The sequence below is a fragment of the Cheilinus undulatus genome, linkage group 22 (assembly GCF_018320785.1).
Source record: "Cheilinus undulatus linkage group 22, ASM1832078v1, whole genome shotgun sequence".
NCBI lineage: Eukaryota > Metazoa > Chordata > Actinopteri > Labriformes > Labridae > Cheilinus > Cheilinus undulatus.
This window is the reverse complement of record NC_054886.1, coordinates 17,017,126-17,044,034: the sequence shown is the minus strand read 5'-3', so window position 1 is coordinate 17,044,034 and position 26,909 is coordinate 17,017,126. Positions and strand designations below refer to the sequence as shown.

Genomic DNA, 26,909 nt, shown 5'->3' with positions numbered 1-26,909 from the left:
TATAAACACAGGGGAAGTGTTAGATTAAACACTATAGGAGTTGAATTAACACTGTTGTGTAGGGATGTGCAGATGCATCGGTTATGACAATTATGAGCAAATAAGATGGGCATGCACAGATATCATTTTTTTCTTTTTTGTTTCATCATTTTAATGCTGGAATTTTAATTTGCACCTAATTGCTGATTTAGAGAAAGGATGTATTCTTGGGCTGAACATGTGACCTGTTGGACAAAAGTCTTGTTTTTTCTTGTTGTCAAACAGAAAAATGTATGCACTTTCAACATTGCATCGGTATTAGCCTAATTGTCATTTTAACATCAGAAGTGGCACTCACCTTGATTTTTATAATCTGTCTTTAATAATAATATTGATTTCAATGGATTTATTGAAATGAAGCAACAGTACCTTTGACCCTCTACTGATGATCCATCAATTAGCCTAAGTCTAAGATCAAAACTAGTGATTGCAATGAAATAAAAGTAATTCAGAGTTCAGATAATGTTAACAGTGTTGGTTTTATTCTCATCTGGCACTTTTTTCTTTCTGCAGGGCTCCAGGTTTTGGGGTATGGGTGTTGTTCGTACTTCCAAACGGCGCTCAAAAAAACGTCTGAGCCTGGCACGATCACTGGATGACCTTGAGGTAGGCACCAAGAATTTCTTTGTTTTTTTTCTTAGTCAGAGCGTTCATACATCTAAGGATTTAATTTGAGTCATTATGCGATCATTGCTTTATTAACAAGAGAAAACAGAAATTAGGAGTTGTCTGGAGTTCATGAGCGTCATGATCTTTTTAAAGTCATATTCATCAAGTCTGATCATCTTCTGTTCCTCCCCTTCTGCGTGTATGCAGCTGAATATGCGTCACTAATGTGGACATTCACTGGACCATCCCCCCTTTTTCTCTTTCAGCTCCACATTCAGCTCTTTTTTAACCTTTCATTTCCGTTGCCTTGAACTCTGCTTTTGCTGCTGCACTTGTGGCACAGGGTGGCTCACAAAGTGCTCTTTGTGTGGGCCAGAGCTGCTCTCCTGTTTGTTTGGCCTTGCTAATGAGCTCCGCTTTGGCAACTAAATATCGCGCTCACATTTTCTCATATTAATGTTGCCGAGGAACTCTCTTTTTCTCTGTTGGGTCTCCATGCGTGCACACATTACTCATGCACACTGATTCATCTGCACAAAAACACACGCACGCTGTTCCTTCAGCTCATAATTGCTATGAAAGCACATGAACAGACACACAAACAAACCAAGAAAGGGGCGTACTGTATTGTGCTTCCATGCAGAAATTAGTCACAGCCACACATGGACACACCCGCAGACCACACTGTGTAGAAGAAGAAGGATCTCCACACAACAGTAATATGGTTGATACGCTCCAGTTTTAGAGCAGGTCTGCTCCACATCTACAGCCAAAGGATTACACATGGCTATAAAAGGTTGCGACAGCTGCACGGTTGCTGCTTGCACACAACTTTTATGTCTGTTTTCAGTGCTGATTTACAGTAAACTCAAGACTGCAGTATCTTCAACAAAAGGGCTTCAAATCCCAAAGTTCTTCTCCTTCATTCTTGCCAGATGGTTTGCACTGGAAGAATTTAGTTGGTGTTTTTTTCTTGCAGTAACAAAGTTGATTTTTTCTGCATTTTAAATTGTGTTTCATTAAATTTAGTTGCTATGGTTATAGCTTCCCAACAGTTGCAAATGAGGGGAAAAATTACCATTGTAGCAAACATCTGATGTAGCTGTTATCAGGCATAATAAGACAGTTTTTCACTCTCTCTTCAGTTAAAATTTGGACAACTGAAGCTGTTGAAATCATTTTTTTTATTTCACACTTAATATTTGAAGCTTCTTTTCTGGATCGGACTAACTGGATGATGCGGATGCTTTCACACTTGAAGCATTGTGTTGAGTTCTCTCTCTCACACACACCTCAAGTTTGCTTTGTTACACAATGTTTGCACATCTGTAATACCTGGACTTCACACCTCGGCTCTATCAGTAGCTGCTCTGACACCAGCGGGGAGGGGGAGGCCCGCTGGAAATGTGTGGTGTGCAGTGGGGGTGTCTGATAAGTCAAAAGCACATGGGCTCCTTGTCATGTGAGCATCATGGGTAATATTTTGTCTGTTCAGTCATGCTTTGACATGTTGGCTGGCTGAAATGATTGGCTTCAATTGGCTTTGGTTTGGTGTTTGTGCTTTGTGGACAAAAGACAGAATTTTTTAAAAATATTGCATTCAGGAAGCTAACGTACATCTTGTCGCTGCAGGTATACAAGTTTCGAGTCGAAATAAAAAGTGATTGATATCTTCAGAGGAGTATCTGTCATCCATTTCCATTCTACGGGTCGAACAAAGTACTCACTGCTGTGCAAACAGAGGTGTCTGCTCTTTGTCTTGCATGGAGCCACTTTAACAATAGCTATTCAATTGTACATTGCCAGAGGTTCAAAGTACCTCTCTTAAACATTCCAAACAAACCTTTCCCTTTAGATACATTTTTAAAAGATATAAAGGATGTCCCTGAGAACCTGGAGAGAACCCACGCATGCAACAAACTCCACATAGAAAGGCCCTGACCCAGAGGCGAACCAGGAACCTTCTTGCTGTGAGGCAACAGCTCTAACCCCTGCGTCGGAATAAGGGGTGGATGTGGCAAGTAAGCACAGCCAAGGGTGCTGTCCAGGCAAGCAGTAGGGTTGCCACAAGTTCCTTGTCCTGCTGTGGATGCCCCAAGGACCCAAAAACTTATGCCAGTCTATAGGTGTAATACTAGGGGTGGAAAGGCCTGGACAAAAGAGACGCCATCGAACTTGACCTTGGCTTGCGAATGCACACATTTGTCGACATGTGTCTAGCCTGACTCTGCCTTCCCCCTCCAGCCCTGGGTTATGGCAAACTCCTTGATGAATACTTAGCACCCTACATGCCTAAAACTTCTGCACATGGCTAAATGTATCGTTTGAGATGTTTTTCCATCTCTCCCCTATAGTCCTCCACTCTCCGTTGTGTCCAAGGTGGCTGAAATGAGATTCCTGGGCTTCGCCAGGTGGGGCGCTCACATATGGGAGTTTGGAGTAGAGCTGCTGGACTCAGTTGAGATGGTTCAGGCATCTGATTATAAAGCCACCTGGCTCCTTCCTTGTGGAAGTCTATGGACCTCTCCAACTGGCAGGTGAGATAGGGGCTGAACCAGAACTCACTGGAGGAGTTGTATATCCCACCTTGCCTCGTAGTCCCAGTTGGAAAAACGTAACTGGGGAGAGGGATGTTTGGGTTGACCTTATTGGATGCTTTGAAGGGGGTGTTAAATGAAAAAGTGGCAGTTGCATCTAGCTAGGTGTTCTGTCAAGCAAATCCATCTTGCAAAGCTTCATTGTGAAGCATTTGTGCTCAGTCTGAAAAAAGATTGACTAGTCAATGTCATTTCAGGAGAACAGGGCAGTAGCTACAGGTGAGGTTTAGTTGTGCAGTGAGCCAGTAAACAATGGCTGTCGATGAGGCAATTAATGTAGCAATGGTGGCAATTATTTATCAAAACTAATTAAAAACCTAAAAGGTGTTTTTTCTCTGTCCCCAACTGGCCCTTGGAATGAGTTTTCAGTAATAATGGGCAAGTTTAGTCCAGTGGTTCTCAACTGGTTGCCTCTTATGAGAAATGGCAAGCCAAATTTTGGACCTTTGATTGAACAATCATGTTTATGTAAAGAAAAAGGACTAAACAACTATGTCTAAGAGGCATTTAGACTTTTTTTCTTCATTTTCCTAAGATTGAATGGAAACTTTGGCAATTTCTCAAGGAATTGCCTTTTTTCTTGGGAAAACCAGCTTTTTTATTTCAAGAAAAGGAAGACAAATAAGGTAAAATCTTGATAATTTGGCTTTTTTTTTCCTTTCTGTTTTTATTGATCCATTTAATGTCCTCCTTAACCCTGCACCTGTGTTTTATTGTTTGTTTTTTTGTTTTTAATTTTTACTGTGCAGCACTTTGGTCAGCGTTTTGATGTTTTTAAATGTGCTTTATAGATTTGGATTGGATTGAAAAAAATGACTGAAATTTACTCACCAGTTTGACCTACTTTTCCAAAAGTGCCAAAGTATGGCTTACTATTTGAAAAGAAGGGAGGAAAAAGCCTTCAACATCCCCAGCTTCATGAACAGTCTGTCCTCTACCTTTAAAGGTGATGTAATTGAAGTATCAGTGTCCACTTAGGGTCTCTGTATGTCATAGAGCTTTTGTCCCCCCTTTAATTCCAGGCAATAAATTCACAGCCCACTGGAGACAGCTTCTGGGACACCACCCCGCTGGTTTAGTTGTACTTCAAGCTGGTAAACAGTAGTAGTTTTCAACACTGCATCTAATGAAGAACGGTTTTCAACATATGTAGTTTTTAGTGATGGTTTCTCTGTAAATTCCAGGGAATAACTGTATAGGGGATGTTTTTATGGTTGTCAGAAGCAATCACATCCTCACCTTTCACTTGGCCCTGGTTTCTTATTTCAAGGGCCAACTTCACCCTGAGGTTCATGGACAGAGATTGGATGATGTTCTTCTAAACTCTCCTACAGCTGCTAACCAAAGCCCTTGGTTATGTCCAGGTTTCAGTAGAGGTCTTGAGATCTGCTTGTGTTTTTTGTTCAGAACAGTCCATGTAGACTAGAGACTGAATCCAAAGCAAGCTTTCTTTCTCTTTTAAAGGCTGTGCTTCTCTTCAGACAACACAGAAAAATAATCATCCCATCAAGCTTATCAACTACAAAAACCTGTTGGCCTCGAATGCCTCCTTGCTCGTTCATTGAAAGCAGAGCAGGTACAAACTCGAGGAGTTGAAGTGTTTGTCTCATGCAGCTCTTTCTGAGCGGCTCGTTGTTGCTCTCATGGCAAGTTTTGCTAAATTCTGTGATAAGCTTTGAGTCAGTGTTTGCACCAGGAGTCACGCGAACACTGAGGGACTATTAGGGAGTTTATAATGTGTTCTAACGTCAGATAGACAGGTTGACTCAGATGGGTGGCAGATGCCCTAATGTTTGAATAGTGTCCTCTAGGGTATTAGTTCCCAACCTGGGGTCTGTGACCCCCTTGGGGGGTCACTCCCCCTACTCTTACTAACTAAAATTAAAATACAGCGCTTATTAATAGTTCATGCAGCATTTTCTTGATAAGAAAACCTTTGTGTGGGGCTGTTTTATATAGATCCATGTAACACATTTAACACATTTGTTTGTGTGGTTCCTGGGGGTCCTGTTCTCCTCTATGACACAAGTAAGGGGGCTCATAGGAAAAAGGTCAGGAACCACTGCCCTAGGGTATATGAACATGATATAGTGTCCTCTTTGTCGGCAAAATCTGACATAGTATCCCCTTGGTTTCCACTAAGCAGTGTTAATTTTGGCAACTAACTCTAAATGTTGTAGTCTTCCTCTTATTCCTTAGATTAAATTGACTTTTAGTATTAGTCACATTTTAGTCATTTTCACTCTTTAGAGTTACTCTAGTTTTAGTTGACGTAAACTCGAAATATTTTAGCCCAGTTTAGTCAGTCATTTCTTACATTTTAGTCTTCACTTTTTGTAACGATATTTAATTTCTTAGAAGTAATTTAATCGGCCAAATTCTAAAATGTATAAATGCAAAACACATAGTGGAGAAATCTGAGTTTTGAATGTCCAACGGCCTAGTGCTGTCATGTTAGTCTAGTCTTCCTCATGGAAAAAGTTAGTCAACGGATTATTTAGTCACGGTTTTAGTCAATAAAATTAACACTGCCTCTAAGTGGGTAAAATTTGTGAAACTGGCATTATTAGTGCCCTTCTAAGCGGGTAGTACTGTCTCAGTGGACATAACCTAGTGCCCTCTGGAGGACAGATGGAGAAAAAGCAACAAAATCCATTTCCTCTGACATTCTCACTTGTGTATCTATGTGAAATACAGATACATCTTAATGAATTAGATTATCATGAAAAAGTTCATTCTTCAGGTTAATTAAATTAAAAAAAAAGAAACTTTGCTATTTCATAGATTCATCAAGCGCAATATTTCAAGACATTTTAATGTTTTAACCGCTTGATTACAGCTTACGGCTCACTATCTCAAAATATAAGAATAGTACAAAACACCAGTCAAAAAGGATATATAATACTGAATTGTCAACCACCAATGAGATTGCACTACACTTTTCCCCTTCTAGTCCACTTTCCATAACTTTGTTTTGATACAGCCTCTGAAAGCAGGCTGCCCTTTCACAAGTGACCTTCTGTGGCTTACCCTCCTTGTGGAGGGTGTCAGTTATTGTCTTTAGACAGCTTTCAAGTCTGCAGTCTACTCCATCCCCTGACTGTTGTTGTGTGGACTGAACCAGAGTGAGAAAGTGAGGGCTCAGGAAACCTTTGCTTTGTGCACTTCTCTCAAACATCCTGAGTGTACCACTAGTCAGATAACCCTTTTTTTATGGGCAAGCCCTATGGCTGCATTTGTCTTTTAATGGGTGACATTGCATGTCACAGTGGCTAGCACAGAAATAATCCAGTGCTTGTTATTTCTCCTGACACAAGCTTTTGTAACCCATGATTCAAGTCACAGTAGCACATGCAATAATCTGGTGCTTTCTGATGCCTCTATGGTTCATTAGACGGAGAAGCAGCTTTATAATTCTGTGTTTGCTCTGATTTTTTTTCCCCTAAGAGTGTTTTGATCCACACTGAGCTTTTGGTGTCATACTCTGTTATGTTTAGGCATGTCAAACAATTGTCTTCTTTCCATGCTGCAATCCTCCCTCTCTCTCATCACAGTCTCTGTTTCCTTGCTCCAAGCAGATGCTTTGTGACATGTGTACAACTTTGCAGAGGTGACACCATTAGCAGCCTGCCTTGCATGCAAACTCCGTCTTCTGAGGTGTTTCAGCACTGGATAACATTTGAACATTTTTTCACATTTATCATAGAAGTATAACCAAGGTGCCTTCCTGTTGCTCCCTTGAGAATGAAGATCCCCCTCTCTATTTAGGTGTGGAGACATTTGTAGCTCTTGTTTGCACGCCTGCGGGTAATAGATCCATCCTGTGGGCGTTGCAAGAGAAGGCATGAAGACATAGACAGGGAGGGAAAGAGGAGGAATTTACAGCAAAGAAAGCGAGCAAGAGAGAGAGAGAGAGAGAGAGAGGGGAACTGGCAGCAGAGGGAGAGAGAGAGAGGGAGGTTTGAACTCCCAGTAGCTGTCAGGATTTCGGCTCTCCCTCACGCTCCCTCCTCCTCCCCCCCTCCTCCCGTTCCTTCTCTGTCTCTCTGCACTGCAAACACCGAGTCGCACACGCACCGCGGAGCCTCAGCGGATGGACCCCGTTTACACACTCCAAGCGTGTGGAGCAGCGCTGAAGACGGGCCAAACGCACACACGCACAAAGCGCCATACATGGAGCAAACTTTAACTCTCAACTCTGTAAGTCTTTAGAAATCTTTCATGTTTCTTTCTGCATCTTCATCCTAGCGGCATCTTCCACTGCCCTGTTACTTTTTCCCTTCTTTGGGCTCTTTGTGGCTCCTGTTGTAGCCTTTGAGCGGCGTACAGTGGTTAGCTTGTGTGGTCTGTCAGAGGAATGTTTTGACCAGTGCCAGCTGAACTCTCATGGTGCTGTATGACAAACACTGCGCCGCTGTAAAAGAGCAAAAATGCAGTCCTGCATCTATATCAAGATGCGCGCTGACTTCAAATTAGATGCAGCACTGAAAGGTTTCTGTGAAGTGACCCAGGATTATTCTTGTCAACTGAACATCAAGCGGGGTGTTTGAATGAAGTCTGCTCTGAAGTGACCCTTTTTCACGCAGGAAACAGAGATCAAGGGGTTTTTGCTTTCAAATGGAAATGAGTGTTCTGAAAATGTTAGGAAGGTTCGTGTTTTTAGGCGATCACGTAACAGCCGCAGTTTAGTTTGAACTTGAGATGCTTGCTGTGGTTTCGCCTTGCCCCTGTTGGCTTTGTGCAGGCATGTCCGCGCTCTGATTCACCAGCTCTTTTATCTCACTGAAACACATTTTTTCTTTCTAGCTGCATGGTATTTCTTGGTCAGATGGTATCTCTGAAAGAAGCGTACACACTTTATCTCCAAGCACCTATGTGCACTCATAAGTTGACTATTATTATGATAATAATAGCTGCCAAAATGAGATGCAATCTCTTTTTATCAGTTCTTCCTTGTACTTTCAATGTTTCTGTTATGACTTAAATAAGGAGAGCAGGAATATTGTGCTTTCAAGGATTAGCAGGAGAACACGACGCACTTTTTCTCGCTGACATCACATGGCCCGCTTGGAGTGTGGGTGGACAGTATCGCTCACGAAGTGTGTCTTTAGGCTAGCATTATAGCCTGACATTTTCTAAATGTCTCCTCTTCTATTCCCCTTCTTCTTCTTCTTCTTCTCTTCCCTTTAAGGGGCTTTTATTGCAATCAAAAAGACTCCTCTCTCCAAAACCGCTGAATGGAAAAGCATTAACACAAGAAAAACTTGAGTGGAGGATCTTTAAACTGTCCAGCTGCTCTGAGTATGAATCTGCAACAGCCAGTAACCAGATGACCAGATGTGGATGTGGTTGCTGACTTTGCTTTTTGACCCAAATGTAACCACGGAAAATACCCGCTGCTTCGCCGTCTTTGGACCAAGACGCACTGCAGCTCAGCTCCAACGCTATGACATCACCCATCGACGCTCAGGATTATGATATTTTTTTTAGTAAACCACACAGCTCTCCATCATCCCCCTGCTGGCCGGCTATAGAAGACCTGGTCTGAACCTGGCATGAATGACTCCTAGGAGTGATTCATCCGCCATTCAGTGTTTATCTTCTCATTCGTACTATTATTACTTCTTTCAGCTCCACTGTAAGGGAATCATCTGCCAAGGGTGTGGAGGTTACCCAACAAGAACATCTTAAGAGCTGCCAGAGTGTTTTATCACCTCTCTGGTAACAGTTTAGACATGTCTAGAAACTCTCTGGTACAACTTTTTACCTCATCTGTATAGCTCAGACGTCCCTGGTTGCGTTTGTTTCATGTCTATGACGCATTAAGCTACGCAGCCCATCTTTTTTGAAGTGACACGGGGCTGTAAAACTGAAACTAAGCAGCGTCTTTTTGACCTTGTTTTAGCAAAGATGTTGCAGAAGCAGGCCAAGGTCTCGTCTTCCTCACACTGTGGAAATCATAAACATGGATTATCAGGGCTGCCAAGTTATTCTCCCTGTGATGTTATTGAGGGATTGGCTTGGCGCTTTACTCTGGCAGTCTAAACACGAACTTCCCCTTGTGAACTATTTCTATAACATTTTCATCCTGTGGTCAGCATTGACAAATATGAGACATCTGCTTGTATAGCTGGGTTATATATGATCTCATTGCTTTAGTACAATGCCCCACAAGGTGTCATAGTATTTGTAAAGGAAAGATTAATTATAATTATCATTTAGATTCAGATGCCTGCCTTACTATATGATATCCCAGTATGAGACCAGCACCAGTTATTTTTTTAAGGTGGACTGGCAAGTAAGAGATTTAAAGAAAGAATGGGATGGGTTTAGAATCACATACATGGTATGATAAGCAATGTGCTCTGCAATACAATATTTGAAGCTACACAATGTTATAAGTGATATGTTCCACTTATGGCTGTTAAGATTAATCACATTAATCAAGACCAACCATAGTCAACAATTAAAGCTCTAATTTTAAAATCGTGATTAATTGCATGATTTATTCCTCCTTTCAACACACTATGGTTAAGTCACTGCTGCGTCTCCCTACAGGGATGTAAAATAGGTCCAACACTGCTCCTCAAGGTCTCATTTTACTTTAAAAACATTTAAGACAGCTCATTGCACAAGTCGGGAGTCGTCTGCACCTTGTGTTAGCAAGCATTTACATTTTACTGTCACCTTATTTCCTTTACAATCCGTAACAAGTTACTTTTTCTGTGCCTATGTTTATGTTAAAAACAGGTCCTTATCCAAACAGGAAGTCAGATAGACTTAGTTTGAGATGGTAGAGAAATGATTAAAAAACAGTTCTGAAGGCAATGTGATATTTAAAAATGGGAGAATAAGAATGTGATTCATCACGATAAATTACAGAAACCTTGAGTTTGATCGTGAATCACATTTTTTTCTTTACACAGCCCTAGTTCCACCATATGATCCCTAATTTACAGTAATTTCAGTACTTGAGTACCTGCATTACCTTATGTAAGACTACCCAAGTACTTGTTAATTGCTAATAACCTGTTTTTTTGTCTTTAGAAAGCACGCTGGTGATGGACCTGCTGGTGGCCCACTATTTCTTTCTGTTCATCTGTGTTTCAAATCCGAAATCTGACTGTAATGTAGCAAGAATTATTACACGTGTCTAAGCTGTATGAATATAAAGAAAGCGTCAACACTGATTGCCATTGTATGAATGAGACAGTTCAAATTTAATCCAGCCATCAACGTAAACTCCCTCTCAGCACAAAAGCGCAGCACATCTGTTATAAACTTTAAAGTAAAAGCTCCCATGGATTCCATGATGTAAACCAGTGATGAACTGAATTTCACAGAGCTTTAGACTAATATCAAAATGTTCTTTTCTTTGAGTCTTTTTCAATTCCGCATGCTGTAAATGATGTATCTGTTATTTTCACATTTAAAAGTGCTGAAGCTTCGATGAAAAAAATGTTTGGTTTTCAATCTGTGAGTAGAGAGAGAAGGCACTAGACGATCAACTGAGGATGAGTGCTGGTGATACATAGAGAGAAGTTACAGTATTTCCTGATTATTTGACTGCAGTTACGCGCTAAAGAAGTGTGAAACACATCGACACCTCTGCACAGACATGTAGGAAGTTTCAATCTATCTTCACCAACTTTTCCTTAAGTGCATATGCAGAGGAATCACAGGGATGCCTCCTGGTCTCTAAATATGTTCGGGTACTCCTGACCTGCAGACTTATGGCTGCCTCACAGCCTTGCGCAAACACTGACACACATAAACTGACCTAAATATAAATATCTGTAATTAGAAATTACAGACAGAGAACATACACTTCTTCTGGTATATTGATGGTCATTCAGAGGAAATGCTTGATTTTAGAAAGACACTCCACATTTTTAATGGTACATCTGATCCGACTGAGCTTCAGGACCCACTTACATCTCAAGAGAAGTAGCGTACAACGGTTAGATGGATTTAAAAAAATGTTGCAATTTGGACCATAGGTGGAACAAAACTTGACTGAAGAAAGAGACGGGGCAAAAAAACATGTTCATGTAGTTGCATCCCTTATTGAACTTTTTGTGTTTCTGATTTTTGTGCCATAAACTGTCTTGTTGTCAAATACCTACAGAGACAATTGAATTCTCGACCCTAAACCTTGAGGGATAAAACTAAAGCCAAACTGGTCTTTCCATATTTCACGGCCTCACTCAACCAGCTCAGGTTCCCTGCGTGACCAAAAGGATTAGACTTTTGGGTGTAAGGTCAGGAGGACTTAGACAGGAAACAAATAATTACCCCAGTGCATTGTCAAGGCAAATAAAGCCTTGAACGCTTCCAAGAGGCTGATATTCCTTCATATCATCTGTATCCAAGCACACGGTATCAAAACTCTAAGCTTTAGTGTAACTTGGAAAAACAACTAGGGGGACTCACAGGGCTAATTATATACGTCTCAGGTTTCAGGTTGGAAAGTCCATTTCTGGTGTTTTTTATGGAAAAGAAAGGGAGCAGTAACAGGGTGTGGTGGCATCTTATGTGGTTTTACCCACCTCAAGCCCTCCAGGCTCATGTGTGTGCAGCCTTTTCTCTGTGAATAAATCAAGGCGGGAGGGGTCGTGGTCACAGCCTCTAGTTTCTGTCTGGGATGATGTTTTATTGTTGCAGGATTTAGTGCTTTTTTTTTTACATCAGATGTGTTACTTTTTAGTATTTCCCAACCTATACACGAGGAATCCTTTTCATTACTTCAACACAACAAATGTCATACTCATAGTGATCCTTTTAACATACAGGTTTCTGTGCTGAGCTGAGATAAGGATTTACATTGTTGTTGTAAATTGTGGAATACAAATTGGGATAATATCCTGAAAATAGGGCAGCAAAAGGAGAAAGGTAAACATCAAGTACTCAAAAGCAACAAGTGGCTAACACTCATGCACTCACAGTGGCAGCACTGAACAAATCATCATAATGCCATTTAATCCAGAAAGGAGCAGAGCCGTGCCCATCTGTTGTGGCTAACCGGTTAGGTTTTGGGAACAGGGAATAGATTACTGCCGATCTAGAGGGATTAAGAGATGAAACGAACTGTGGTGATGGTCTCTCTCTGCATGCAAATCACTGCTGTCTTTAAAGACGCAGGGAACAACCTGTTTGAGGGGATTAAAGACGTCCCAGCACAAGTCTAAACAGCGCTGTCAGCTGTAACTATTTGTCATAGATAAATGCTTTCATCTGAATAGACTTTGGATTGACTTCTTTGGAAATAAACATGATTGAATCACAAGTTGGCCTTTTACAAAGGCCATTTGTTTGAGTGGATAAAATCAAAAGACTGAATTTCTACACTAAGATTCTTGTGAGTATCCTCTCTCGTCTGATTATCTGTCAGAACAACATAAAAATTTGGTTGGGACATGAAGGAAATCAATCCCCAGTGAAAGCGGTTTCTGGCTCCTAATCACATTTTGCCACAAAATCAATCTTCTTTTTTGTTTTGATTCTTAGAAAATGTTGCAAGGAGGAAAAATTAAACCCAGAAAGATTTGTATTGTTTGGCTTTTAATCACAAATCACATGCCTTCTACATTTTCTCTGTAAATCAAACTCTTCTAATACTGAGAATAAGAGTCCTGAAATAACACTTGGGCTCTTGTGGCATAAATAGGACTTCTTAATGGAGTGTGATTACAACTCATAACTTTGACGTAATAACGATAAGGGATCTAAAGGGAAGCTAATTATGTTTGTGTTGTTTACCATTCCAGAGCCTTTTAGCATCACATAAGCACACTTACCTCATCAGTTCTGTGCTAATGTGATAGGAGTTTACTGTGACAAATTGGATTTCCTACAGTGAAAATACTGAATTCCTCTCTTTAGCCTGCTGAAATCACACACTCCATATCGTCAGACAAATCTCATGTCTCTAAATCTGTCTTTTCTTGCTCAGCTGGGAAAGCAGTGTCTCTTCCATCTTATCAGTCACCGCACCCTCGCCCTTTTTCTCCCGCAGAGGAAGTTGCCTCCGTGCAATTCTCTTTCTTGATGTTATTTTCAGACAGCAGTTTGTCGTTGGCCGCAGATAGCAGGCCTAGATTATTTTCCCGTCCTCAGTCAGGATTGCCTGGTGGAGGAGTTGACATGCAATTAGTCGGGTCTTGTGACAAGCAGGGCCAAGCCTGTCTAAAATGTTTCACTAATTGATTGAATCAAGTGGGGCATCAGAGCTGATGTGAAAACTTTTCTGTGTGTAGCAGAAGATTCTCTTTTCTGCTAAAGCAGGAGCAAGAAAAATGCTTTTCCTGGGGGCAGTTTGGGTAGAAGCGTTCCAACATGCTTAGCTCTTGTTGTGTACTTTTAGATGTGCTCACCTGGCTGCAGTGAAAGTTCTGCCTCAGGGACGTCAAAGGGCAAAGGTAGAACTGGAGGCTGAACTTTTCTCTGTCCTTTGATTTTTTTTTTTTTTTGAAACACAATTATGGATGACTCAGCTTTGCAGCATGGGTTGCTTTGAATTTTTACATGAATTAATCTGACCATGGAAGTAGATATCCTGTCTTTCTGTGTTGCCATTCAGCTTTATAGCATAAAATGTTATGTAATTACACCTTTTTGCACTTTTATTGGAGAGACAGGACATTGGATAGGGTCATAAATTGTGGAAGAGATTAGTCAGATTTGAACCTTGACTGCAGCTGCTGCACATGGGTTGTATGGTCATGTTGCTTCATTATTCTCACAAAGGCTCTCCTGTGTTGTCATATTGATTTTTACCTTCATGTTTGTATTCACTTAACAGCAGGAGACTGTCCCTATGGGATGGAGGTCTCAGGAGACAGGACATGATGTCACAAAAAGACACTATGATGACAATTTTTGCCTTTGTATCAATGTGACGTATAACTGCCCACATTTAAAGTAACATCAAAACATAAGAGAAGAACGTACTGGCGAAATGAAAGCATAGTCAAGCAGTTTCATGGAGATTGTGTCCATAGAGATCGCACAAGCCATGTGCCAGTCACGAGATAAACATCATTCCATTAAAGATTTTACACTAGCCTTTTTTATTTTATTTTATATTATTTTTTTGCACAGCCAGTTTGGCCAGCAGTTCTTCATCATTCTGGCCACATCCGCACAGCAACTACAGATCTGCTTTGGTTAGGCCCTAGATGGCTAATATCCTGCATTTAATGGCAATGAAACATTTTTCATTTCAATAAGTCAGGAAATGAGCATTTAACAAACTTAAGAGATATGAACTGATATGGTAGATGTGTTAGCAGTGATACAAGTAATGTTTATAATAACATAACTCCTGCACACTGACGTATTTAAGAGAGTTTTAACATTAAAAAAACCCTTTTGATCGTCCTATCAGATAGAGCAGCATAATTTATTGCAGTGTTCTTGCACACAGTCTATCTTAAGTGAGCTGCCCAGCTATGTTTACAGCCCCCCAAGTATATTTGCCTACCATCTAATTCCAATCACCATTTGGTGTGCACAATTGTAGATTTCTCCCATAAATGCACCAATAGAAATGTGATGACTCATGCAAAATATGTCATCCTTTCCTTTCTGATGTTGACCAAAAGCCAATGGATACTTGCTGACATAAACCCCGCCCCCCTGTAATAAAAGCTCACCTACCAAGCCTTTTAATTCTTTTTAAATGCATGTATCTTGTCTGAATCGTTGCAAAATCCTGCAAGTAACTTCTCCAACTGTTACACTCTGTTCATTATATTTAGCTATGGAGTTTCTCGAGATTCTGTGCTTGGACCAAATCTTTTCAACCCTGCAAAAAATGATGCCATCCTTTCAACATTTTTCTGCAGATACGTCCATAAAAATCCTTTACAAATACACCTAACCTGCTATGATTATGGAGTATCACATGAAAAATTCCAAAAGGAAAATAATGAATAAAATAAACAAAGATGGAGGCACGGTGGGATGGGCATCTCTCATTCAGTGGGAAATGCTGAGATTTTACTTTAGATTTTGGAGTTCAAGTTGATTATTCTTTTAATTTATTTAGAAAATTGATGATGTTTCATACCCACTGCACAAAGTCTCTATTAAAGCCAGCATATAGAATTAGTTCAAGCAGGCCACAGAGTCAAGCGCTGCCATTTAATTGAGATCAGCTGATCTCATGTAAGCCCTTAACAGCTGATGGATGGCTGAGTCGAGCTAAGCACGCTATTGGCTAATCACACTCTTGCTGCCATATTCAAACTGCTCTAGCCTGGCTATGCTTTGCTGCTCCCTCTGCAAGCCACTTTTTGCAACCTTCCTCCACCCCAGCTCCTCCTTTATTCTTCTTCTGACTTAATTAGTGTCATTCTGTTGTAATAAATGCCGTCTTTGCTCTAGGTTTTTTGTTGCTTCTCTCCCTGCCTCAGGCTTTCCTTGTAGGCACTGGGAACGCAGGAATGTGTGCCATTCCTGTTGTACTTTCCATGTAGACTTGTGGAAGGGCGGGGGGATCCTGGAACAGGAAAATATAAATAAAGACAGTAAGCACAAATGAATAACTAATGAAGCTAAAAGATAAGACATATTTATAACCAAAAATCATGCATGTTTATTGACGAAGTGGTCCTGACTGAAGTGTATTTACTAAACACTATAACACAGTTGCTTGTTGTATGGTAGCTGATCTTATTATGTAAATAGCATGCAATTAACACATGCTGTCAAGGCAATCAAGCCAAAACAGTGCCCTGTCTAACTTAGTTTAATAGTGATATTTGTGAACAACACTGCACACTGCAGTCCCTGTCTCTCATAATAGGCCTAAATTACATGCAAACTGGACAAAGGACTTGTTCGTGTGAATTTTCATTAAGATGTCTTCTATGTTGCAATGTAATGTTTGAAAATAGGTGTGAGCTGCTGTCAGTTTTCTAAGTAGCTAATCCCACACATTGAAATGAATGGATAAAGAATTAATTTGTTCTTGATGTTTAACAGTGGAGGCCCAATTTGACAGTTGTTTACATTTAAGGTCTCAAGGCAACTTTGAGCAAATGCAATATCTCACTTTGAGCTATTTACTTTTTATTTATTTAGCCTATTCAGCACACTTTGGCTCTTGGTTGATATCTTTACTTGTTGGAAAGTTACACATAATATTTTACTACTTTATTTTAAAGTTTTTTTTGTATTTACCTATTTACTTAAAAACTTCTACATTTTTTAATCTAGTATTTTCATCCATTTGAAAATATCATCCATATTATTTTAATTTTTATTTTCAATATTTCTTAACTAAAAAGAGAAGAGAAAGAAGAGGAAAAACAATTTTATTTAATTTTTATTTCGTATAAAAGTTTTGTTTTTGGGCATGTAAGTAGAGGATGTGGTTTGTGTACACACTTTTTTCCTACCTTTAATATCATTCAGATACATTTCAAATCATATATTTTTTTATTTTTGTGATTGTTTTAAAGGGGTGAATGGAAGGAAAAAAAGACAGAATAAGAGTATTGAAGTTATGTTGGTTAACAAATGTACCAGGCATGTTAAGACTGCGTTGTTTATACTATATAATGTGACCAACAACAAAGACAGCGATCTATATGTATGTATGTATGTATGCAATACTACAAAAACAAATCCAGCAAGTCACGTGAGCAACTGTTACACATTGTTCATTATATTTAGCTATGGAGTTCCTCAAGGTTCTGTGCTTGGACCGAATCTTCTCACACAGTTTATGCTTCCTTTAGGTAACATTATGAGGAACCATGCCATAGATTTCCATCGCTGTGCTGACGATATACAACTGTATATTTTCATGAAGCGAGTTCTTTTTGAACAGAAACGCCGTAATCCAGCCTTTAATGTATTCAGTCATTATGCTCTTGTTTTTTTTTTTTTTTTTTCCATTTCATGTTATCATACATGGCCACACATCCCTCTGTAGGTGTTAAGTAGAGGCGAGTTGAAACGATACCACATTGTGGAAATGCACCATGAGATATTATTTGTGAACGCCTCTTCTCTGAGGCAGCTATGATCCACACATGACAAACATCCAATTTGCAAAATCATAGACCATGTAAAAATCCAGTTAAACCTACGTGATCTACCATGAAAACTCTGCTCTTATGAACCCTGTATTGCTTTCATTACTTACGGCTGAATTAAAACCGAAGAATGCTAGCGTATTTACCACAGGAAAACCTCAGAAATTGTTGGTCCAAAAACCATCATGGAGATTTGGATGATGCCAAATCTTTTTCTGCTTCATGAGTTAAATTACTAGCAGAAAACACAACTTGATAGAATTATTACCTTGAATGTAAGAGTGGAACGCTATGGCAGCCAAATTGAACTTCTGGGCTCCAAACTTTTATTTGTGTGCAACAAAAATCATCTGGTTTCACTTTAGGATTTTTTTTCCTCCTTCTTAAGGCAAAGTCAAATTCCCAGTCAGCTCCCTGATTTGAAACAAAGGAGTAGGGAATGGCCAATGTGGTTTTGACATGGCGAGTGTTTGAGAGGGGGGATAAAAGGGGGGTTAATTCATCTGATTCCTTCATGCCACTGTGGCAGAAGCTGTATGTATTGTTGGCCTGGTTTCTATGGCAACAGCTGCAGAGTAAGGAAATCTTTCCTTCCTCCGCCTCCTCTTCTTCTTCTTTTTCTCTCTCTGTCCAGTACCTTTTCAAATGTCTCCCTCCCTCTCTCTCTTCCCCTCTCGCTCAGACTTGTACAGACACGGTTTGCAGAGTTTTGGGTGGGGAATGCTCAGGTATGCACACACATAATCTGTCTGTGTGCGGCGGGTGTAGCAGACTTTAGGGAACAATGAGTCTCAAAAAGAGACTTTCCTTCAAGAGGACCTGGAACTTCAACACTGTAAGTAAACTGCGGTTTAGCCGGGGCGAGCCGTATGAAGCGGGAGGACTCCTTTTGTTCAGTCAGCTGTTTTTCTCATTAAGTCTCCCTCTTTGTCGCTCGTCTTTTTCACCCACCAAGATCAGCTGTTTGAAGCGGCAGGGAGTTGTTTGTTCCCGAAGTGCTAAGAATCAGCCTTGACTTTTGTAAAAGTTTAGAGGAGTAGTTTTTCCTCCAGCTTTGGTAGAGTTTAAAGAGGTTACATCTCAAGTCATTTTCTGAGGGAAGAAACGTGCTCAAACAAGCCTACAAGGAAAAAAGTCACTTGAAAAAGAGCAAAAACATTTAGTTAAAGGTGTTAATAGGTGACATTTATGTCTGTGTGAGTGCGGTTTATATTCTGATTTATTTAGCGCAGCTAAAAGTGTTTTTTTGTCATGGTGGTTCACTTCAGATCACACACATAAATCTGTCTGTGTGATCATCATCGTTGCTCCAGCATGTGGTGTCTCAGGATGCCAGACTGTTCGGCGTGGGGGCTGTACTGCACTAAAGCTGAAGGAGCGTTTTCCAATTGGGGAGCCAAATCCTCACCCAGGGAACTCGCTGTGACTTGAATTGTGATTTTGTCCATTTTGATGATAACCACCCAAAAAAAATGTGGACAGCTTTCAGTAAGAGCCCAGCTGGGAAATGGGATAAATCCTGCCTTTACTGTATGAAAGGGATCAAAGAGGGTCTGAGGGGGCCGCAGAGCCACCCATGGTGGAGCAGCTCGTCACCAGAGGTGTCAACAGAGGAAGGGAGCGTGTGACAAGAGGTGACGTTGTGCTGGGTCGCCACTTGGACCTGACTGGGGACAAGGAAGCAATAACGAGTCTGAAAACACAGTGGTGTGTGTGGTCTAACCCCTGCAGCCTCACGCACATAAACACACAGACAGCAACACTATGATTTAAGCAATCATATTTTTGATAACAGATTTTCCTGAACAAAACAAACATTAAAACAGGCCACTTTAAACTCTGGAAACTTTTTCATGCAAACATCAAATCTATGTCACAGTTAAAAATGACATTTTTTCTTGATTGGCCCCTTTGCAGTAAACTCTGAATATATAATGAATATAATATAAATATAATGAATGTGTAACAGCTGGTCAGGTGACTTACAAAATTTTGCAACAACTTCAATCGAGTCTTTTACGCAATCCATGACTTCTTTGTCATCAACATAACTCTCCTCTGAGACATTGTTTAAAAGATGAGAGATGACTATGACTCTGTCAACAGGGCATTCAGGACTTATTATATGAAATACTCCCACTCCTATCACATATTTGTAAGAAGAAATAAAAATCCCACTCTTACAACAAGAGCTTGTCTGCCATGTTTGTTATCTAAGGAGAAAAGAGTGACGGATGAGGACATTTTGGGACTGTTTAAAGGAGAAAATTCTCATATTAAGTAATATGGCCTGTGACTGAGTGAAACTTAAAACTGAACTGAAAATAAACCTTTTCTCCATAGTGTCATACAGATTTTCTAATCTTATATCTTGATAAAGTTCTAAGACAACCACTTATCCTTACTGAAGGTGGAAAAGCTACATGACTGTTGAACTACTATTATAAAATACAGTTCTTCATTTGCATTTAAATCTCAAATAGAGAGAGCCAAAGTCACACAAATAAATCGGTAAAATATTGATACCTAAAAAAAAAACAATTTTAGACTTGTGTTCGTGGCAAAAGAAACCTAGCAATATTGGGTGCCTTGAAGTTTTATTTTACCTGCTGTGGGATTAAAAACTGTATCAATATTAAAGATAGTTTCATACATGTATAAGCTGACACAACCTACAAACAACTTTGTCTCCATTCTCTAGATGTATTGGTGCCAACCTGCACTGTCTGCAAGATGCTATTGATGCTAAATGTTATAGCAACATGGTGGTGGCATGGTGCAACATTGGCTGCTAGTGACAGGCAACATTTTCTTTATGGCATTGGAGTGTGATTGCAGGCCGTAATTTGTTTTAAAATATGAATAGTGATCTAAACTCACAAGTCATTCTGGTTAAGATATGATAAACTTTAATTGATCCCTTTCCAGGAAAATTTGAATCTGACTATGGATGGATTTGACATTAGCCGGCTAACATCTAAAAGCCCTACTTGATATTGTTATTTTCTAGTAGTTGAAAACATTGATAATGAGACAGCATAATCATTTTTGTTGCATCTGTGATTGGCATTTATTGGTAGTTGGTATTAGCCATCCATCAGACACTACCTGGAAATACAATCTCTCCATATGTAAAAACTCCAAAGTAAAATCATAAGTAGAAGGTTTAGGATTCCCAGAGGATTTGGAAGGATAACAAATTAAACAAACAACAAAAAGTCTGGATCTGTGTGTCTAGGTTTATCTGATATATTTTGATCCATCGGTAGCACAAGTTACAGGTTGTTTCATTGTCTGTTTTCTTCAATTACCTATGAAAGCTGGAACAGCCTGTAGTGTATTAGTATTTTAATATAAAGAGAGGAAAACAAAGCAAAATCAATGCAAAATTCAAAAGAAACAATAATAATATGAAATAATTGCAAAGTCTGTTGCATTATTATGCACATCTTAATGGTTAGTGATCATTTAGAGTAGATAAAGTATGCAGGAAGTGTGAGATAGCTTTAAGTTGCTGGGCAATGGCTTTCTTTTGCCTTGCAAAGTAACTGGCACATCTAAGTGATTTTGTCAAGTATTGATTAGCATGTTTAATGTGTTGCAGATCTGAAAAATAATAGCAGTGAAATAACACTCTGCAAATCCAAAGCTTTGCCAAAATCAGCTAGCTCTGCTGTCCTTTTCTTCAGAGTAGGGTGATCTAAAAACTGATACAGCAATAAACTGTCATCGATAAGTATATCGATACAGATGTTACAGAACCGATACATTTCCTATGGTACATTTAACAAAACAAGTTGATACACCATGGTATCTATCCTTGCCAGCAAGGCTAGAAGCAAGGATACTGGATTATTTAAGGTTTCCTCAAACACCAGAAAGCCAGGAGTTGATATGACTTATTCAAGCTGTGCAACAAACAAGGTAAAATACTGCAGTAACACAAGAAGACACCAGGCTAACAAGCAGTTAGCAACAGCAGCTAGGCTTATCAGTGTCATCCCAGCCGGCACTGAATGACTCTCTTAAGCCAAAACTTACTTCAACGTCTGAACAGGATCTGGAGATCATAAGCAGAACTGAATATTTTATTTGTAAAGACATAAACCAAATGGAGGCGCTGAAAACAAAGGCTCCAGACAGCTGCCTCATAATTCTTACTCATCGGGTCATTAAATGAAACAGCAGTGCTGTTTTCTGCAAATGTAAGGCAAAAGGTTATTCTTACAAATAAAGGTGGTTTTAAAGCAAAGTGAAACCATAATATTATTAGCCTATATTAAAAGTATGAAAGACAACAGAGAGCAACATTTTTAGTTAAATAGTACTGTATTTGTATTTATGTATAGCAAAGTCAATATAAAAACACTATTTTATTTACTTGAATCTGAATTTAAGTGTTTAAAGTGTAAGAACCTTGTAACTATACATTATCTATTATCCGCAACAATAAAGAACAGCTGCTGTTGTGAATTCAGTGTAGGACGTGTTCTTTATGACATTTTTATAATCCCAAATCAATGCGTATCATAATGAGGCCTTTGTATCATTAGGCTGTGGGAAATACCAAGCCCTGGTGTAGATACTGTCTCATGTGATTACTTTTTTTCACTTCTTCATATGTATTCTGTTTAACTGCAGTAAGGGGCAAAAAAAGAAACCTACCTAGAGGTGAAATATTCAGTTTTGCACTTTTAAAGATTTCAGCTTCAAGACTTTTGTTTGTTCCAAACCAAAGATTACGTCACATTCTTGAAAGTGAACCACAGGCTGCCGTATATATTTAAAGTCTGAGGGTTCTCTGCTTTTAGTCCCATAAGGACGGACAGATGGAGTGGGTGTTCTCTCTGTTGTCTCTCCTCTGTTTCAGCTCCATGTCGGTCTTCATGCTACCCACCCATGATTACTGTTCACATGCTCATAACCACCACAGAAGAGGTGGCATTTTGGGTGTTGACTGTACAGGATTGGACTCAGTAGAAGAAGCGGAGTTGTAAAGAGGCTGCGACAGACTATTAGTGGTTTAGCGGTTTATGTCTGATACATGTGGTCACTCCCTAAATGGAACGAAAACGTCACGTCAATGTGGTCAATAAGCTGTTTGGAGATATGTCTGGGCTTGTTTTATGGACAGTTTACTATGCTTAAAAGTGTAAATAGAGTAACAGCTTATTTAGATATTGTGCTATGTCTAAGTGTGACAAGAAAGCAAGCATTGTTGCACTCCTTCTTTCTATCATTTATTGCAGTAGTATAACTGTAGTCCACTATTAAAGCACAAACATGTTCCGCTCACAAAAAGGCAGCAGTCTGGCTGTAAGAGCTTCACTTGGAAGTATTATCAGCCTTTAATATTCACACTTTGAAGTAGCAGCTCAGAAAACACTCTTCTGGAAATAGTCTCCCCTTTTTTCAGATGAAACCTCCAACGCAGACATTTTTTCGAGTGTTCTTGGACCAAGCCCGAAGATGCGCCTCTCATATCCTCCCATGCATTTATTTGTGGCAACAGCTTGATAATTTTGGGCTTTAAAATCTCTTTTTATTACCCTTTAGTGCAAATATCAAATTGTGAAGTTAAAGCTCCTGTGAGGATTTTTTTCTAGCTGATTGTTAATTAGACTAAAATGAATACTGGTGCTTTTCATGACCTACAAAAGCAAACAAGACCATCAGAGATAATTTTGATTATTTATTTATCACTATTTCATATACCTGTCACTCCTGCTTTAGGGTAGGTGTCAGCACTGTGATTAACAGGACAGAAAACTAGTGATGCTCCTGGCTAGGCGTACAATTTTCCAACTTATAATAGTTTAGCTTGACTAGTCTAAAGTCACAAAGACATTCTGCAAACCACGTTCACTCTGCACGTAACAATGAGAAGTTGGTTAACAGAATGTTATTACTATTAGCAGCGCTAGCACTGCCGGCCTTCTGTCCTTTTTTTTTTTTTTGCAGGTTAACGTCCACAATCTTGGGCTGAATATTGCCATTCAGTGCTTTGCTAGTATGTGAGTATAACCTGACATAACATCTGGACAATGTAATACCCATTTACAGATCAAAATAGTGCTAAACAGTGCTGTGCTAGCGGTTAGTGGTGGTTTACGTATATCAGATTAAAGAGCAGTGTGGCAGCAAAGCAGTTGTCATAAAGAACAACTACAGTGGATATTAGTGGCAGGCGGCTGCATTCCAGTTTAAATGGAGTGTTTGACTGTGGGCCTGAACTAGGGACATAACTAGGGACTAGCCCTAACCCTAAGCCTAACATGCATGGGAAGCTGGCTAAACAGCTAAATTCGGATATAGAAATAGCCGGCATCAGATAACCTGGTTATCATATGTTCTTTTTAAACTTGTAATTAACCCTCTTGCCCCTAATAGCCTTAGTTGCTTCATTTAATGCCATCCTGCAAGAGCTTTCCCCTGACTATTCACTGGATGTAAACATGAGAAGTTAGCATGACATAGGAACAAAGTGATATGGCAGTATTTTGAGCAAGAAAATGGAAGTAGAGTTGTGTATAGGCTGTTGATGGTTAGAACTTCAAGGTGTCGACTGATATCATTTTTTCAGGGCTGATTCCGTACCAGTTATTGGTAGTCTGTGAGACTAATAACTGATATTTTCAACTGATACGCATTTAATATGCAATAAAATGTACTCAATGTGGCAAAATTAAAATTGTATGATCAAAAAAAATGTGGGAAAATAAATAATTTAGCCATAGCTATATAGACGTAAGAAAGGGCACAGAGCAGCACAGTAGTAGCAGGAAAACAGGAAGTGATGCTACATGCTCACTGTGTCAGTGGCACCCAGGCTTAGGTGTTGATTGGCTGGTACCTCAGTTGACATCTTGCCAATGAGAGAATCAGTGTTGTATATGGGACATTTGGTGACTCTGGGAGAGTGAAAATAAAGCCAGAGCAAAAAGTCAAATATCAGCCTTCATAATCGACCGGCTGATAATTGGTCTGCCCCTAATAACTAAACTGAAGTGATGAGTAACCACATTAATAACAATATTAATCTGCAAAGAGGAATAAAGGCTGGCAGAGCTAGCTGCTAACTAGCACACACTACCTTTACATCATAAACCCACTTACATGATGATCCTGTGATTTTGAGCATTTTCTCCACTTTTGACTGGTCTGTACTTTAAATACACATTTAGCCTGATACGAAAAAAGACATTAGGGAACATCACTGGCCTAAACTGATCAAATGTTCATAAGTAGTTTAACCAACTTGTAATTCTTGTGCTGACAACAAAGTGGTTCAGATTTAACATTTAGCCAGTGCATCTCAACACAAAACAGCTTTTTTTAGTGTTCCCAACAGTCCTAGAGCCATTGTGAGTTTCATGTGTCATAGAGAAAATGAGATTTATTGTCAGAAAACATTCCTTAAACATGTACAGAGACAACATGAAGCATCCTCGCAGAAGCTTTAAAGTGTGTTGATCTACTCTGATATCAGTCACTGTCAGTGTTTTATTTAGCTTTTCTTTCTTGGCTAAAAGTGATCACAGTGAAATTTCCATGCCCACCAGGGGTCCTTGCACTGTTTGCCTTCTTTTCAGGCACATCACCACCACTCAGCCCTCGAATTAACAAGTGAAAGAAGGACCGTTACACCGAGTGACGGTCCCTCTGCCTTGATGAGCTCTGATCACTGTGAGCGCGGCCAGCAGGAATGCTGACATTCAGGCCCCGAGAGTGTAAAGTCAAAAATGAGGGGTGGGTCCCGGTGTGGAGGTGTGAACAGCTGTGTGTGGTAGAAGCCAGAGGAGTCCACCCACTAACAAATTAATGGGCCTGTGTAAGGAGTAAAGATCTAGCCCTTTCTCCCAGTAGCACACACGCTCACTCACTCACACCCAAACCACAAGGACGACACACCTCAGAGCGAGTGGTGGGATGCCTGAAGAGACGCTGCTATCAGCTCCAGTCTCTTGTCTTAGCTCAGGAGGTCATGAGGGCAGCCTCTCACTCATGTCTCTCTTTGTTCTCTTTCAGTCTGCTGCTTCCTCAGATGGCGGTGAGTAAACTCTTTTTTTTTCCCTAAGAAGAAATAAACTTTATTTTAAGATTTGCTTGATTTTGCTGGCCCTTAATCAAGTTGTTGTGGACTTAACTGCAGAAATATCGGTAAAGGACTGGCATACTGTTATACATGATATACATATACATATATACATATATATGTACTTTTGGTTGATATTGGAGCTTGTTTTCAGCCATTGATTTATGTCTTTTATTTTATTTAAGAAAATGATGGTAGTAAAAAAAAGCTGAGATTTGCAAATCCTAAATGTTACATACAAAATACCTTCTCAATAAAAGAGATGATCTTGATTTTACCAACTTCTTTACTAACATAATGTTTAATATGTCTAACTCTTTCACTGCCTGTGTTTTTATCCTCATTTTCCCCTCTAAACACAACACAGCGCTTTGTAGCTGCCCAGTAAAATGCTCTAATAAAAAGACTCACTGTGGATGATGCATTCACTGTATTCAGCATGCCTCATTAACAAAAGATGTTTGTCGAGCGGTCGAGGCTAGCGTGCGTTTCTGTCTGGTCTCCCCTTTCATTGCAGTTTTAATAACATTTACTAACAGGCGGACGGAGCGAGACTCGCGTTGGAGGAGGAGGAGGCACAGCCTCAGCTTCGCTCTGCTTCTCCTTTCAGTATGGATGTGGATCAGACATGCACGGCTGTTTTTTGCTTTTTAAAGCCGGCTCATTAAGCAGGCAGTACAGAATGTGATGAACGTGGATCGCACCGCCAGAGCGCGAGTACATGCAGCCAAGTCGGATCAAGTGGCTTCTGTGGCATTTGGATTTATTTTTAAAGGGAAAAAGGGAAAAAGTCTCATAGGTTGTCATACTTAAAGCTCCTGTGAGGATTTTTTTAGCTGGTATTGAAACAGACTAAAATGAATAATGATGCCTCTTAATGATCAACAACAGCAAATAAATCCATAGCGGGGAAGGTTTTTATCTCCTGTGTTGGTATTTTATAAGCCTGTCAGCTCTGCCAGAGGGTAGGCATCAGACAACGAGACTAACAGCACACCTGATAATGTTGTTGTTTTTTTTTCTTAAACTGCATCATATGCCTTTAAGAGGTCAGAAAACATTGCTTACATGTGTACAGGACAAGATCAGGAAAAGGAAAAGCATTGTTAGTTTGTCCACGGGGGGTGCCAAAATCAACCCAAAAGTTCCTCACAGGAGCTTTAATGTTTGCCAAGCCACCTTAATATCAGTTACAGTTTGGTATTTTATCTCTCAGCTAAAACTGATTCAGTTTCATCCACAGGAGGCGCCAAATTAACTCAAACGGAACTTCCCACTCAGGAGCTTTAATTTAACTTTAATAGCACACTTGGGCTTATTGCTAAGAAATGATGTTGGTTTTAAAGGGTCATATAAAGGCGATCTGAGTCATAATGTTAAAGCGCTCGCTCTCTGGCTGTTACTGATGTCATGCACTATTTACAGTCCACAGTCAAACTACACCTATTTAGAAATCCACCCTTTTCCCTTCGCATCACAACCTCCCAAACATTCCTGTTCCCTTCAGCCCTGATTCCCTCTCTT

At 39.9% G+C, this 26,909-nt stretch overlaps 1 protein-coding gene across 3 annotated transcripts in view; it reads left to right on the top strand.

Annotated features, from left to right (window-relative positions):
* Positions 1 to 26,909, top strand: part of LOC121504752 (regulator of G-protein signaling 12-like) — a 61,103-nt gene that overhangs the window by 8,926 nt on the left and 25,268 nt on the right. Inside the window, exons 3-4 of one of the 3 annotated variants that reach the window (XM_041779810.1) lie at positions 553 to 645; positions 25,319 to 25,340. In XM_041779810.1, the coding sequence (XP_041635744.1) occupies positions 553 to 645; positions 25,319 to 25,340 (115 nt within the window). Of the gene's footprint in view, positions 1 to 552; positions 646 to 7,321; positions 7,446 to 18,088; positions 18,126 to 25,318; positions 25,341 to 26,909 lie in introns of those variants that run through there. The other 2 variants (XM_041779811.1, XM_041779812.1) reach the window with 2 other exon arrangements.